The 16,122-nt window shown below is 61.3% G+C and overlaps 1 protein-coding gene across 3 annotated transcripts in view; it reads right to left on the minus strand.

Moving 5' to 3' along the window:
* Nucleotides 1-32: 32 nt before the first annotated feature.
* The window catches only part of RABL6 (RAB, member RAS oncogene family like 6), a 29,340-nt gene continuing 13,250 nt past the window's right edge, over nt 33-16,122 (minus strand). For 2 of the 3 annotated variants that reach the window (XM_055270323.2, XM_063636724.1), the window contains 13 exons: nt 14,631-14,678; nt 11,915-11,967; nt 10,994-11,085; nt 8,655-8,795; nt 8,157-8,265; nt 5,385-5,488; nt 3,556-3,872; nt 3,204-3,357; nt 2,092-2,304; nt 1,727-1,991; nt 1,351-1,519; nt 1,004-1,062; nt 33-893 (listed from right to left, as the gene is read on the minus strand). In XM_055270323.2, the coding sequence (XP_055126298.1) occupies nt 693-893; nt 1,004-1,062; nt 1,351-1,519; nt 1,727-1,991; nt 2,092-2,304; nt 3,204-3,357; nt 3,556-3,872; nt 5,385-5,488; nt 8,157-8,265; nt 8,655-8,795; nt 10,994-11,085; nt 11,915-11,967; nt 14,631-14,678 (1,925 nt within the window). In that variant the 3' untranslated portion in view covers nt 33-692. The remainder of the gene's footprint in view (nt 894-1,003; nt 1,063-1,350; nt 1,520-1,726; nt 1,992-2,091; nt 2,305-3,203; nt 3,358-3,555; nt 3,873-5,384; nt 5,489-8,156; nt 8,266-8,654; nt 8,796-10,993; nt 11,086-11,914; nt 11,968-14,630; nt 14,679-16,122) is intronic. The other variant, XM_055270324.2, reaches the window with a different exon arrangement.

Below are 16,122 nucleotides of genomic sequence, written 5' to 3' on the forward strand. Positions count from 1 at the left end.
AGCAGAGGTGCAGGGAGAAGAACAGACACACGCAGAGTGAAACAGGAGTGCTTTATGGTCTGAGTGGAGTGTTTGGGAGGAGTGCCTCCCGGCTCCTGCCTGTGGGCTCACCTGAGCGGGGGCGCAGCTGAGGCCACTGTGGGAAACACAACCCCCACTCCCAGGAGAGGCCTCACATGCTGCCTCCGATCTCTCGCCAGCCTTGCCTAGCGTGGGGCTGGGCTGCCCTTTAGGGTGGGTCTGCACACCCGTGTTCAGGGCTCCCGGCCGGAAGCGGAGCCATAGGCATGCTGCGGCCCCAGGTGAGCGCGGAGGGCAAGCAGGTGCCGGGGCAGTGCGCACCCCACAGCCAAGCCTCTGTAAACACACCCTCACGGGTCCCTCCTGGGCCTCAGTCACATCCCTGAGAAACACTGGGGACTGGCGGCTCTGCCCCGAGAGGGCCAGGGTGTCCACCGAGCCTGGCTGAAGCCAGCTGTCCCTTCCCTTCTTGCAGAGCAGGCTCACGCCAGGCCTGGAGGCCCAGCACCTGCAGGGCCCAGCCCCGGGACCACCAATGCCCGGCCTCTTCCAGCTCAGACGCGCACACAGCAGCCACCAGGCAGTGGCAAAGGCGATGGTGCAGAGGCAAACGCCTCCCCAGGCAGTGACAGGCACGCCCCCGCCCCAGGGCCACCACTGCCCCCGCCAGCCTAGAGCTCCTCGTAGTCGCCACCCCCAGGGTGACGGCCACCCAGGGCCCCGCCCCCCAGGAAAGCCTCCAGCTCGTCGGCAGCCGTCCTCTCCCTGCTGCGCGGGGGTCGCTGCTGCCGCCGCCGCCGCTCCTCCTTGCCCTCCTCCTTGTCCTTGCTCTTCTTGTGTTTGCTCTTCTTCTTGGCAGCCTTTTCTTCCTCCTAGGGAGCACAAGGAGGGGGGCGCCAGGAAGTCACAGGAAGCCAGAGCCCTGGTCCCAGGACCGCATGCCGCCTAGCCCTGGCCTGCCAGGAAGGGGAGTAGCCGGTACCTCTTTGCCTTTTTTCTTCTTCTTCTTCTTCTCCTTAGAGGGGGTTTTGCCCTCCTTACCTGCACAGACAGGACAGAAAGTGGCTCAAACTCAGGCCAATGGGGACCCCAAGCCGGGTGACAGGACTTCTCTAGAAACTCACAAAGCAGTGAGCCCCAGCCCTCCAGGAGGCCCTGCTGATGGACAGGACCACACTGCAGACATCAGCTCCTGCAGGGGGCTGCCAGGAGCATGGCACAGCATCCAGGACTCAGGAGAGGACCCCGGCCAGCGGCCAGCAGCTGGGAGGAGGCCCACATTCTACCCAGACTCCAGCAGGCTGACCGCACTCTGGTGCCCCCACCCACCTTCCTCACTGCTCTCCTTGGGTCCGGCCTCCTCCAGCCCCAGCCCGAAGAGGTCCGAGTCATTCTTCAGTCTGAAGGCGGGGAGAGGGAGCTTGGGGGCTGGGGGCGGCTGGGCAGGGGCCTCATCGTCAGTCACATCAGAGGGGTCGTCTCGCACGGGAAACTCATTCTGGAGCAGGGAGAGCAGCTGGTCAGGCTGTCATCCCTCCCACACCCCCAGGGGTTGTGGGATCTCAAACCAGGCCAGCAAGGCCCAAGTGTGGGGACATGAGACGCCTCTTCCAGAAGCCTCCTCCCACTGCACCCACCCAGATCAGGCCTGTGGGAGGGACCCTGGCCTCCTGGCTGACCTCTGCCCTGGGAGGACTCATCTTACCGCCCTGTGCTGTGTGTCTGATGCCTCGCTCTCAAAGTCGGGGTCATCCATGACGAAGGACAGCATTTGTGCGGCGATGGGCCCCTCGGGGTCACTCTCCGACGAGGAGGCCTGCTCACCCTTCCCCGGCTCAATCTCAGCAGGGGGCCTGGTGCTGCTGTGCTTCTCCGGACCTGTGCGAACAGAGGCACCGCCTGGCCAGGGGGGTGCTGCGGTCCTCGTGGGAGCTGTCCCCCTCCGTGGCTTCGAAGCTGGTATGGAGGACCTTTGTGGACAAGCAGAGGGTCAGTCAGGGTCCTCCGGAGGTGTCCTGAACTGCCCCACCCCAGTCTCCAGGCCGCACCCGTGGGGACACCTGCCCTTACCACTTGGTCTCTGGCTCTGAGCACTGCTGGGGAGCCGGGGCAGGGTCTTTTGGGGGATCTGCCACTTCTGCTTCCTCCTCACTCGAAAGAGTGATGTCTTGACTGGGGACGGGGCCCGCGGGCGGCGGGGGACTCCCACGTGGCTGGTCTTCGAGGTCCACGTCGTCCTGGAACCCTGCCACCATCGGGTTGCCGCCCAGGGCCTCCCCATCACTGCAAAGCAGGGGGCAAAGCAGTCAGAGGCCACATGGTAGGTATGGCTGGCCAGGCTCACAGGCCTTGGTTCCGGGCACCCTGGTACCCAGCACACCCTGGCCGTGGGGCCACCCCGCCCCAGGTGCTGTGTTGTGGTGGAGAGGCCCCTTCGTGGCCGTCACAGGGCTTCTGAGCAGGAAGGGGTCGGGGGCACAAGGTTGGACACAGTGTTGCCCTGCAGCCGGTCAGTGGGTGAAGGATGTGGAGCTGCACAAGCGGGCGCTCGTGGAGGACGCGGGCCCAGCTCAGGGCCACGGGGCTTTCTGTCCTTTGTGTATTTCTGGAGGAAGCCGCTGCCCCACAGCAATGGGTGAGGCTGAGGTGCTGAGGCCACTGCGGGTGGAGCCTGTCCAGTGGAATACACGCCTGGGACCAAATGCAGGGCTTTGCTGCAAGCAAAATTTGGGGCAGCTTGGCAGATAGAGTGGTGGGAGGGGCTGGCAGATGGATGGGGAGGTGGCTCTAGCTCACAGCTCTAGGACCTGCAGGAAGCCACCCGTCTCTGCAGCACCTGTGCCCTGGCCCTGTGGAGACCACATCTGGTGGCCTGAACCTCCCATATGACCTGGAGTGGCCTCGCCAATGGCCTCCATGTGGAATCTGCCCACAGAAGACCCCAAGGTGCCCTTGTCCTCTCCAGGGTGTGGACAGAACAGGTGGCCAGGCCTTTCTGATGTCTGGAAGCCCCGTCGAAGCCCTTCCCTCATCTGCTCCAGTCACAGATCTGCTCTGTCCTCAGCCAACAGAGACCAGCCGGCGGGGGGCCCCTCCTGCGCCCCTAGGAAGCCAGCCCCACCTGCTACTCGGGCGCCCTGGAGGCTGGGGGCAATGGGAGGAGGCCCAGGCCCACCCCTCACCTGTCGCTGTCCTGCTGGGCAGCCTTGGCCCCCACCTTCTTCTCGTCCCTGGCGGGGGTTGTGTCTTCCAGGAAGCTGCGGTCCAGGCGGTCGTCGGGAACGAAGTCCTCCACACTCTGGACTGTTGTGGGGGCCTCTGTGGCCGGGGCTGGCTCTGTGAACAGTGATGCCGGGTCCTCTTCACTCGGCACCAGAACCCTCACTGCACCCAACCCCAGGCCAGGCCCACCCGGGATGTGCCCACGGGACTGGGACAAGCAGGAAGAAGTGCAGAGTGCTCCGAAATCCAGGGCCCCACCTGTGAGGGCCTGGGGGTCTGGGACCAGTTTGGGAGGGGCAGTCCAGGGCCTACCTGGAGGTGGAGGGGCTGCCTCGGCAGCAGGTGACGTCCCAAACAGCCTAGAGATGATGCTGCGCCGTGGGGCAGGGGCTGAGGGGCACGCAGGTGGGGGCAGGGCCTCTGAGGGTGGTACAGGGGGCACAGAGGATGGTGGGGCGGCATTGAGGGGCAGCTGTGGGGCGGGCTGGGGTGTGCTGGGGCTGGAGCTCCCTGTGGTCACGGCGCCTGGAGGCACCACTGGTGACTGGGAGCCCGAGGATGGGCTCTGCCCGTTGGCCGCCAGTGGGGACGCATGGCCGCGGCTGCGAGCCTCCATCATCTCCAGGAAGCTGGAAGGCAGAAGGCAGGTGAGAAGCCTGACTCCCCTGCCTCTCCCTGAGGCCCTCAGGTGACAGGGGACTCTCTGCTGCTGCTGATAGGGCTGGGAAGAGCCGCTGTGTTCTGGGCCACCCGCCCCACAGGGGCCATCATCCCCATCCACTTCTAAGGGCAGCAGTGCCGGCCAGGCGCGGTGGCTCACGCCTGTAATCCCAGCACTGTAGGAGGCGGAGGCAGAGGCAGGCAGATCACGAGGTCAGGAGATCGAGACCATCCTGGCTAACACAGTGAAACCCCGTCTCTACCAAAAATAGAAAAAAAAATTCGCCGGGCGTGGTGGTGGGTGCCTGTACCCCAGCTACTTGGGAGGCTGAGGCAGGAGAATGGTGTGAACCCGGGAGGCGGAGCTTGTGGTGAGCTGAGATCACACCACTGCACTCCAGCCTGGGCGACAGAGCAAGACTCCGTCTCAGAAAAAAGAAGAGCAGCAGTGCCAAAGGGCAGGGACAGCAGGCACCAGCGTGCGTGTGTCCAGCTCCCCTGAAAGTCACTTCGAATCTGTTCTGAGGCACAGCTGCTGGAGGCTCCAAGCAGAGGTGACCAGATGGCAGCAAGTGGACCTTCCCATGAGGGGGGGTTTCTGGGAAGAGGAGGGGGCTGGAGCTTGGTGGAGCACGTGTGGCCATCACAGCACCCAGCTGACCCAAGTCTCAGTCCCAGGAAATGCCAGGATTGGTTCAACAGAGAAGCGCCCATGCGGGAGGCTCCATTCTGGGGCTGGCCTGGCAGTCGGAAGTCACGGATCCCTCTCCAGGCATCAAACTGCCTTCCCTCTCAGTCTCTTGCTGTGTCTGAGCCAACAGCTAGATCCGAGGTGACCCACAGGGCTCTCCCTCTGGAAACAGAGACCTGCTGGGGGGCCTCAGAAGGGCTGCTGATTCCGTGGTCCCTGCCTGGGTCCCAGGGGAGGCACCAAGCCCCTAGCTGTGCAGGAGCCTGAGGCAGAGAATGGGCCAGCTGTCCCACTGGCTGCAACCCCCGGGGCTACGCGCTGCCCAGGCCCACTCAGGAGGATGCTCTGAGTCGCCCTCTGCTATCGAGGACCAGAGACCTCCATGTCCTGGCCTGTATGCCTCTTCAGCACAGGGAGCTTCCCAAAGTCAAGCAGCTCCCCAGAAAGCGCACCCCATGCTGGCATCAATTTGGGAGGCCAAGCCCCTGATGGACAGGCAGCCCCTGATGGGCAGGACTCCACCAGCACCAGCACCTGGCCACGGTCAGTGGTGCTCAGAGCGGCAGCCACAGCATGACCTGTACGAGGAGTCCATGCCAGGGGTGACTGTGAGGGGGCTGCTGGGGGCAGTGCAAGCCTGAGCCCTCCTCCATCTGTGCCCCAAGATGACTAATTTACCCCAAATGGGGGACATTCCCTTCTGCTGTCTCCTTGGTGCAGCCCATGACCCGGCACCACAGCCGCGCCTGCAGCCCCCACACCGCCCCCATGGAAGGGTCGGGCCACGTACATGCCGTAGTTCTGGTCCTCCGTCTCCTGCTGCACCGACAGCTCCTCCAGTGTGGCATCCATGTCCAGCTGGTTTGTCTCCAGCTGCCGCAACAGCGTCTCCCTCTGCAGAAGGGGAGCACACAGGCCTGAGCAGGGGCCCTTCCTGCTGCCAGTGCCCCAGCCCAACAGCCCCTGAGTGCACAGGGGACGCCTCCTGCTGACGAAACCAGGAGGTGCTGCAGGGCTGGCTGCTCAGCAACTCATGGAGCTCTGGGCTGGGCCTCACTGGAACCACAGAAGCCCAGAGGATTCCTTTGCAGTGGCCGGCACGACACCTACACGCTGCCAGCATGGCTTGGGGGATAGCTGTCAGTCACAGGCATAAACCTCAACAGAAAGCACCCCCACCTACACACACACCTTCACCTGGAAAACAAAGCCTCTCTGCTCTCCGCCATGCACACCTCCTCTGGTGGCAGGACACAGCCCCGGTGCACGCATCACCACCGTCCCACACCCACAAGCAGCTGGCTCTGGAGCAAACCGCTGCCCTCCTGGCCTGGAACCCCAGGCTGGTCTGATGAGCTGCGGGTCCGCGTGGCTGCTCACTTCAGATTCAAATTAAATACAAACGCTGGAGCCTCACGAACTCCTGACTTCAGGTGATCCACCTGCCTCAGCATCCAAAGTGCTAGGATGATAGGCGTGAGCCACCGCGCCCGGCCCCTTCTCTCTTATTTAATAGAGATGGGGTCTCGCCATGTTGCCCATTCTGGTCTCGAATTCCTGGGCTCGAGTGATTCTCCCACCTTGGCCTCTGCTGAAATTACAGACCCCAGCTACCTGCCTGGCCTCTCCTTTTTGAGTCAGCTTTTCCAGAGATTCTTTTTTTTAGAACAGGGTCGTGTTATATTATACTGCCCAGGCAGATCTCGAACTCCTGGGCTTGAGCTGTCCTCCCACCTCTGCCTCCCAAGAGCTGGGATTATAGGCGTGAGCCACTGTGCCCAGCCTGGAGAGGTTTTTAAAATAAAAATGTGAGGCTGGGCGTGGTGGCTCACACCTGTAATCCCAGCACTTTGGGGGGCAAGGCGGGTAGATCACGAGGTCAAGAGATCGAGACCATCCTGGCCAATATGGCGAAACACCGTCTCTAAATACAAAAATTAGCCAGGTGTGGTGGCAGGCACCTGTAATCCCAGCTACTTGGGAGGCTTAGGCAGGAGAATCGCTTGAACCCAGGAGGCAGAGGTTACAGTGAGGAGAGATCACACCACTGTACTCCAGCCTGGACAGAGTGAGATGCCGTCTCCAAAAAAAAAAAAAGGATATTAAAGTCAATAAGGTCCCCGAAAATGGCTATAACAACAACCAAAAAATGTGATTTACAAAGAATCTACAGACTTGTCAACCAAATGTAATGTGTGAAGTCTGGATCCTACTCTGAACACTGACCAAATATCTGACGATTGGAAGAACTCTTTGGGAATTTTATTTTTTAAATTTGTTATTGTGGCTTATTTCTCCAAGAAAAACCTTCTGTGACTTTAATGTGCGGTATTACATTAGGTACTATGGTCAGGTTAAAAAAACAGAACTGATTTTCTTAGAGATGTGTTTGAAACATTTTTAGGTGACATAAAGAAGGTCTGAAATTTGCTTCCAGGACATCCAGGGGCAAGACAAAGAGGAAACGGGGGTCCCGCTGCTGACAGGTGAGGGCATCAGATCTGCCTGAACACATCCACAGCAAAACGATAGTCACACACAGCTCAGCCCTACGCCTCCAGCTCAAGACTCCGTCCAGGGTCCCGTTCTCTCCCTGGGAGGCTTTGGAAGGGTTTGGAGGGCAAACCATTAGGGAATGGAGCAGCTGAGCAGTGGGGAGCTCTCTAAGGAGTAATCAACCCAGTGAGGAGGGGACGGCTCTGCAGGAAGGAGGGGCCTCCCCACCAGTGCCGGCACAGGACAAGTCTGACTGCCACCTTCCTTCCAACCGAAACGTCCCCAGCAGCAGTCCCAGCCTGCAGGCATCCTCACTTCTTCTGACACCAGGAGGACAGCACAGCCCCTTTCTGGGCAAGCCTGACATCCTTCTGGAGAAAGACCAAGGCTGCTGCAGCTGCAGCTGGGCCCCAGGTCCCCCAGACCTAGTCAGGGCAGCCTTGGGCGAGGAGGTTCAGGTCCCCCAGGCCCAGGCGGGGCAATCCAGGGTGAGGAGGTTCAAGCCTCATCGTTTGCTGGGCTACTTTGCAGCCACAGCTGGCCTGGCCCTTGTTTCCACAAGGGAAATTGAGTTTAGTCCATAGACCAAAGTTGGTTCCTTGGTTTTGACACAAGCACCAGGGAAATGTGAGATGTGAACAGCGAGTACCTTGGTGGCTCACGCCTGGCATCCCAGCACTTTGGGAGACTGAGGTGGGAGGACTGCCTGAGCGCCCAGGAGTTTGAGGCTGCAGTGAGCCATGATTGCGCCACTGCACTCCAGCCTGGGCCACACAGCAAGAACTTATCTCAACAAAAACAACCAAAAACACTGGGGGAAACTGAGCAAGGGGTCCCCGCAGAGGTGGAGGGGCTCCTGGGACTGGGTCTAGCCCTCAGGACCCTGTACCCTCTGCCACCCAGAGCAGGCAGGCAGAGTAGAATGTTGGGCCTTTGCCAGCAGCTAACCTCCGAGCAGGCCCACAGCTTTCTCAGGGGTTAGGAGGCAGACCCGTCGCTACACAGGAGACGCCTGGAAAGAGGTGAGAGACCAGTAGCCACTCCACCCCACACGGTGAGTGCTTACCTGAAGCTGCAAAAATGGGATATTGAAGAACTTATGAAGGTACTTTAGGCCGAAGCTGTTCTTCATGGAAGACTCAGCGTAGCGGAAGTAGGAGGAACCTGGAGGTCTGCTTTCAGAAAGGAAAAAAGATGCAGGACAAAGACTCTTGCCCCAGTGCCAAGGATCAGCCCTGGGCCCACGGCTGTGGGTCCGCACTGCCCTCCCTCCTCCTGCAGGCTCCTGAGGCCACAGGACCCTGCTGAGCCCTGCTAAGCCGAGTGCCCTTCTGCAGGTGACCCCACAGTGCCAGCACTTCACCCTGGCACACAGTCCCCGGCACAGTTCCCGGCACTGCCATCGGGGAGACCCAGGCTTCAGCGAGCCCCACGCAGCGGTGCGACCCACATCCCCTGGGCCCCGTGCTAATGTTAACCCCTCCCTGGGCCTCCGCCTCAGCACCCTCCCCCGTGCACCGGAGCACCGGGCAGGGTCCCTCGGGAGCAGGGCCACCACACCCACCTGTCCAGGTTGTCAATGAAGTCATGCACGTCGTCCGGCAGGATGACTCGGTGCTCGCCCATGTCCCGGTAGTTCCCCAGCACGCACACTGGCACATGGGTGGGCACTTTCGGAAGCTCCCGGAGAATGTAATTGAAGGTCCTTGGAGAACAGGTGAGGACCTGGCTTAGTTTCAGCCCTGCGACGCCCTGTCCCTCACTGGGAAGCTGCTGTGCGCCCAGGCCTGAGGATGGTGGCTGCTTCTCATTTCCAACATCCAACCCACCTCGTGCATGCAGAGCTAGAGGGAAGTGCCTCGAGGGCCTTCGCACCCCTCTCAGCCTGCGGCCCCCGCCCATCCCTCTCCCTGACGGCAGGTACTTGACCGCACCCCACACTGGAATGCCCCTGCCTGTCCCTGCCTTCCCTCAGAGCGCCTCGTGTCCACATCCCTACAAAACCACCTCTGGCTTCGCCTGCGTCCACCCTCATCCCGCACTGTCCTCTGTGCCCCTCGGCGTCGACTCCGTGGCTGCTCGTCCAGGCTCCCTGCCCACCGGGACAGCCGAGGACACCCTGGGGTGCCTCTGCTGCTGCCGGTGAAGCGGGCTGTTTGGAGAGCCTTGTCTTAAGCAGACATCTCCCGGCACGGATGGCAAGTCTCCAGAATCTGCCTGGCGTGGAGCTGCCAGTTTCCCAAATGGCTTGTGAAGAAATAACCAGCACTTCCAGTGACAAAACTTCCCCACGACTGAAAGCCAACCCAAGTGAGTAACAAATGCAACATCCTGTTTCTAACTTCATTTTCTTTCATTTGCACACAGTCATTTAAACTGGCCCCTCACCAAGGCCAGCTCAGGGGCACCTCTGGCCTCCTAAGCAGGTGGCCTTCTGGTGTCTCCTGCCTCTCGTGGCTGTGAAGGGCCTGCGTGGCACTTGAAGCTGCTGTCTGAGCCAGTGTTTTCCATCCTTCCTGCTGGGCACCAGGGGCTCCAGACAGAGCACTGCTACCATAGGCATCGCCCGCCCAGGCTGGTGCTGCCAACAGGGTCTCTGGGCCCACAGGTAAGCGCCTTTGCCGCATCTTCCCAGGCTGGCTCGAGTCTCGCCGTCCCTCCTGCCCACTCCTTGCATGGCAGCCCAGGCGGCTGCAGCTCCCTGCAGGCCATTCCTGTGGCAGCAGTGGGAGGTGCTGTGGAGACCACTCTGCGTCCACACTCAACTTCGCTTGGGAAAAGCCACTTCCCACCCACCAGGCTGGCCTGCTGCCTAGACAGGAGAGGCCGGAGGGAGAGGAGCACCACTGCTCGCCCAGGTGAGGCCAGCGTGTGTGCGCCCAAGCTGAACTCGTGCCCTGGGTGGGGCCACCAGCCCCATGTGTGGTTCTCCTGCCATCTGTGTGCCACACCCCCACCGAGGGCTCTCCTGAGGGTGCCTGCGGTCAGTCCTTGGCGGTGGTCCTGAAGGCTGGGAGGGCAGGCACGGTTCCCAGCATTGGCAAAGGTTGGCAGAGGCCCAGAGCATGGCTGGTCAGGCGCTGCAAGCCGCCCTCAAGCCTGGGCTGCTAATGCGTGCTGAGTGTGCGGCCCCATGACAGGCGGTATGCTTAACCCTGCTGAGGGGGTCTTCCCAAGTAAGAGAAGCTGCTGACTAGGCCCCCAGGCCAGACCCGCTGCTGGGAAGAGCAGATGCCTGGACGCGTCGGGCAGGCTGCTCCTGGTGCTCCAGGCACTGGCTGCGGGTAGGAGGCTGGTCTTCACGCGGCCCTCATTCTTCTAGAAGCCTTGCGCCAAGTGTGTGTCTGCAGCACCCCCACGCTGGGGCTCCAGTGCGTCCTGGGGGACACCGCACTCCTGAAGAGCTGAGTGGATCCCATGCGACTCCACACAGTGGCCTCTGGGGGCTTGTGCCTGGTCCCCCAGAGATCGTCCTGCGTGCCACTGCCCTTAGTTGATTTTGCTGTCATCTTTTTGCTAGAATGAATCTTGGCTGTGGGTCCTCCTGGGTCATGGAAGACAGAGGTCTCGGGGAGCCCCCAACCCAAGCAGCCACTTGCTTCTCCCAAGTCTCAGATGGTTTTTCAGGAAGAACAGTGGGGCTATGGAAGGTGCGTGCCTTGCCCCAGATGCCTTTTGCAGCCGGCCCGTGCCATCCCGCCCCATATGCACAGACATAGTTGTTGCCCAGCCCGACATCCAGGCCAGTGCCCCTCGTGGCTGAGCCGCCACAGCTGCCCAGCAAGAGTCCCCTGGCCCTGCAGAACGATGCCGCTCTAACCATTATCTGCTGCACAGAGAGGGCGCCCAAGGGGCTAGGGGGGTGAGAGTCACAGGCAGCCGCCCCCGCCAGCTCCCTCTTACCACTGCTTGGTGATGTCGAACATCATGACCACCCCATTGCAGTTCTTGTACACGTCCAGGAACTCAGCATCCAGGGCCATTTCGGACTCCGCCTGGGGACAGGAGGGAACAGGTGTGAGACTGGCCCAGGCTGGGTGGGCCCCATCCATGTGGCCCACAGTTCTGGAAAAGGCTGGACAGTCTTCTAATCTGAAAAGATAACAGCCATTTCCATTTGGAAACGATATGCTGAAGAGATAGGACAGCTAAACATAGGTTTGCCCCAAAGGGTCTGACAGTCAACACCAGCCTCGCTGGCGGCTCCCTGAACAAGCCCCCTACCTAGGACCTCCCACTAATCACAGCAGTGTCTGCCCCAGGCCTCACTGATAACCAAACCACCACTCGAAAATAGATGCAGGTGCTGGACTACCAGCCGCCCTCGGCTAGATGTGCATTCCGGAAGGTTCCAGTGCCCACAAACAGGGTTAGCTGCAGTGCTGTGGGCACAGTCACTCTGCCCCATGCTCTAAAGGGAGTGGGAGGCGCTGGGTGTGTCGGGCTCAGGTTGGGTTGGCCCCAGGTGGCTCTGGGGAGCGAAACTCACGCCCATGGCGCTGCGAGATGTGTCCAGTGCTTTGAAGGGCCGAGCCCACCGTGACTGGGATAAAAGTTTGGTGAGTTCACTTAAATACCTCTCAGGTCACTCAAATGCAAATAGGGGTCAGTCCAACGTGACGTCTGCCGAGTGCAGGTGAGCTGGCCACCCCCAGATGCAGCCACGGCAGTGTGGGGTTTTTGGAGCAGTTGGGAAGGCCAGCGGCCTCCGTGGCCACAGCATAACTGGGGTGCTTGGGGTCAAAGGCGTGTGAAGCGCTGGGCGCTGGCTCACGCACCCCGGGGCCCTGAGCCACTGCTACCCACTGTGCACCTGGCACTCACCTCCTGGGGGTCGTTCTCCATCTTTAAGCCGTCGCCTCGCTTTTTGCATTTTCCTTATTTAAAAACAAACAAAAATTACGAGGTGGAACCCCTGGGCCTCGGGCCACAGGAGGAGCATGGGTCCCCCACGGCCACTCAGCCCCCAGCTCTGGTGGGTGCCCTGCTCCACCACCCCAAGCAGCCTGCAGCGCGGGCACCCACGAGCTCTGGAGTGGCGGGACCTGGGCGAGGCCCCTCTGTCGGCTCCGGAGGCATGGCTGGGCCGGGCCTGGACAGAAGGTGCTGGTTGGGGCTGACGGGCTCAGCAGCTGCTGGACAGGCGGCGGTGGGATGGCCCACAGCCCTACACCAGGAGGGTTTGCTGCTGAGGGAAGGGCCCCTCCCCAGCTCCCCCTAGTCCAGGGTGGGAGGAAGTACAAGGGATATGGTGGGAAGGTGAGGGGCCTCCCCCTGGGGTGAAAGTGGGGAGATGAGTGCACGGACTCTCAAGGCAACAACCAGCCGGGGAGGAAAGGAGAGGAGGGCAGGGATTCCAGCCCTGAAATGGCCTCAGGAGGGAGGAGGGCAGCTGTGTGGTGTCCACGGTCCAGGTCCCCCTGAGCCTCCGCCATCAAGGTCGCCATGGCTCCCCTGAGCAATGAGGGCCGTGCCCCTTCCTTTATCTCCACAATGCTGACCTAAGGAAAAAGGCTCCAGACCGTCCTGGGAACTCTGGGGTCCCAGTCTTGGAGTCATGGATGGGACAACAAACAAAACCCCTAATAACAGATGGGGCTCATGTGTTTAAAACGCCACCTCCACTTCATTCCACAGCTTGTTTCTGAACTGCTCACCATGATGTAACCCGGTCGGGGGGTCAGCCCCTCCCTCACAAGGTACAGGGGACAGAGCCAGCCCGGAGGAGCCTCCCCAATCTGGCCACAAAGGGCTCAGCAGAGTCCCCAACACACACACAGCACAGCACTGCTGGCTGTCGGGGGCCTGCACCCAGGAAGGATGCCCACAGCCTAACCAGCACTGCCCTGGGCAAGCCATTGAGGCTGGCCGGATCTGCTTTGGGGAAAGCAGGTGGGACTGGAGGGGAGCCGGGTCCTGGCCGACCAGGTGGAGGTGAGGGTTGTCGGCTCACCCTGAGGCTGCTCCATTCAGCCTCCCTCCTGGCAGCCTGCCCCATGCAGCGTCGGCTGGGCCTGATGGCCTCACCTTCCTCTCATCCTCGAGAACTCACCAGGTGCCCAGGAGGCCTCAACTCCCTCCACTGCACTCCCCACCGGCCGCCCCGGCTGCCGTGGACGGTGCTCACACCTTGCACAGTGGGCACTGAGTCAGGGTGGGGATGGAAAGCACACCAGGCCCCGTCATGGAGCTGGGGATCTTTCCCTCCTGAGGGGCCCTGGTTTAGGCTGAGTGAGACTCTCCCGGTGGGTGCTAACAGGTGGGTGCAAGGGTACACATGTACCACCAGAGGAAGCCCAGGGCCAGGCAGCCTCTGCACCCACAGGCCTCCACACCAGCCCCGGGCACGACAGGCCACCAGGAGGGGGGCCCCATCTTAAGCCGTGGAGACCACACCCATTACAGTGCCCAGATATGAACCCCACTCTGGGCAACCCTGTTTACGGGAAGCCTGTGCCTGCTCCACGCACGGATAGACTCAGGGAGCCAGAGCTGGAGGGAGGCACAGGGAATCTCTGCAGCTCCGAAAGGGGCCAGGATGGGGGTCAGGACAGCCCCTCCTGAGCCACCTGGGGGCCACAGGCAGATCTGATAGCTTCTGCTCACAGTGGGGACGGGGACAATGATAGGGCAGTGGGTGGCCACCTCTCTAACACCAGAGACCACGGGGAGCTCTGCAGAGATAGCATCTGGAACACCAGGTCAGCATGGGCCACAAGAGTCCAGCGTGACGTGGTGGGAGCCGCAAGGGCGCAGCACCCCTGCAGGAATTGCATGAGCACCTGCCTCTAACCCCCGATGGCCAAACCCACCCCAACAAAGCACAGGTGGAGGGAGGGGAGCATGCGCCAGCGGAACAGACACCATCACACAGAGGCGGCGGCCGCCTTTCCAGCACAGCCTCGTAACCAGGCCACAGCCAGGCCTGTGAGGCCGGGGCGTGCACGTGGCCAGCCCTGCACACACCACACATGCACATGGACCACGGGCCCCAGGGAGGGCCGTGAGCTCCACCCTGCAGACTCAGAGGAACTCATGACCTTGTGGCTGAGGAGGAGACCAACAATGTCGAGGATACCCCTGGGGCTGCTGCTGCCCTCCCACGGCCCCCAGAGTGAGGGTCTGTGTGGCTGGGGATCCCCGGCAGGGACAGGAGCGCAGGAGCTGGGTCCTCAGCTATGGGCATGGGGCCGCCTGGTGCTGGGCTGCTCCGCCAGGCAGTGCAGGAGGGGGGCTCCCAAAATAGCACCCTGGGCCTCGGGGCTCAAAGCACACCCCCCAGCTGCACCTGCCACCACCGTGCACGCGGTCACTCAGAGGCGGGGAGGATGCTAAAGCAGCAAAGCATGCAGTGCCACAGGAGGGCCGCGCCGCGCTGCGGGGTCACCACTGGATGTGGAGGGGAGCAGAGCAGCAAGACCCTGGGCACTGTCCACGAGGACGGTGGGTGATGCATGGGCGCCGGGGGAAAGAAAGGAAGCCTCTCTGCGCAGAGCACACAGTCCCAGAGAGAAGCAGACACAGAACAGAGACGCCTCACCTTTGTCTACCACATCCCAGACTTCAACCTTCACGATGTCATCCGTGGCTGAAACAAGGAGAATCCTAAGATTAGTGCCCAACATGAAGTTCCCAGGGTGGCACAAAGCGGTCCAGCTGGTGCGGTTGTCTGTGCCCCGCAGGCATCAGCTCCCACCAGGACTTCCGAGTGTCCAGAAGCTGGGGATGTGTCCTCCCCAGACGACCACACGGCGGCTCCTTCAGGCCTTCCCTCAGACACAGCTTCAGTGACAAACTGAACGCACGGTATCTTCCTCCGCAGCCCCGATCCTGGGCACGGCCCCCTCCCTCCGCAGCCCCGATCCTGGGCACAGCCCCTCCCTCCCCGGCCCCGATCCTGGGCATGGCCCCTCCTGGCCTCAGCGTACTGGAAGGGGACCCTCCTGGCTGGGTCGATGTCTGTGTTTTTGCCCATGGACTCCATGAGAGCAGGTACGCTCCTGCTGACAGGTGTGAATGAATGGGACCACCTGTGTCACCTTCTCCTGACCCTGTTTCTTCATCCAGTGACTGGCCTCTAGTTCACTTTGAGGGAGTGGGATGTAAGTAACCACTGAGGGTGGAGGCCAGACCCTCCCTTCGGAGCCACCTGACAGGCCCCAGGCCTGCCCCACGCCACACCATCACAGCTGGGCCTGCTGGGGCCTACCGCTCCTCCTGGGCGCTCCCATGACTGCGCTCTGTTGTGGGGCATGCTGGGGACTGGGGCAGCTGATGGACGGAGCCTCCCGCCCACCCAAGGATTCCAAGGGGAAGGGAGAACCAGAGGGGAGAGGCACGCCCGGGCCCCTCACACCACCAGCCATCTGCCCCCACACCAATCACATCCACGTTGCCTGAGCAGAGGAGCATAAATGCTGCCTTCAGCCTCATCCCAAACCAGGAAGAGGGTGCGGTAGCAGGTAGAGCTGTGTGCCGGCCCTGTGGGCTCTGTGTCCTGTCAGCCCAGCACCGCCCTCCCAGGCTCTAGAGAGCAGCAGATGCCCAGCAACCCCATGGCTGTTCCTGCACAGCAGTCCAAGTGTCAGCTATCACCACGTGGCAGCTGAAACTCATCTTTGCCTCCCACTAGTAACCCACTAGGTTTTTTTTTTTTTTTTTTGCAGTGAAAAGAAATGGCGTTTAAAACAGCCCTGGCTGCGAGCGGTGGCTCACGCCTGTAATCCCAGCACTTTGGGAGCCCAAGGTGGGTGAATCACGTGGTCAGGAGTTCAAGGCCAGCCTGGCCAAGATGGTGAAACCCCCGTCTCTACTAAAAATACAAAAAATTAGCTGGGTGTGGTGGTGGGCGCCTGTAATCCCAGCTACTCAGGAGGCCGAGGCAGAGAATTGCTTGAACCCGGGAGGCGGAGCTTGCAGTGAACCGAGATCTCGCCACTGCACTCCAGCCTGGGCAACAGAGTGAGACTTTGTCTCAAAAAAAATAAAAATAAAAACCAAACCAAAAAACAAACAAACAAACAAAATACCAG

This window comes from Symphalangus syndactylus, chromosome 3 (assembly GCF_028878055.3).
Source record: "Symphalangus syndactylus isolate Jambi chromosome 3, NHGRI_mSymSyn1-v2.1_pri, whole genome shotgun sequence".
NCBI lineage: Eukaryota > Metazoa > Chordata > Mammalia > Primates > Hylobatidae > Symphalangus > Symphalangus syndactylus.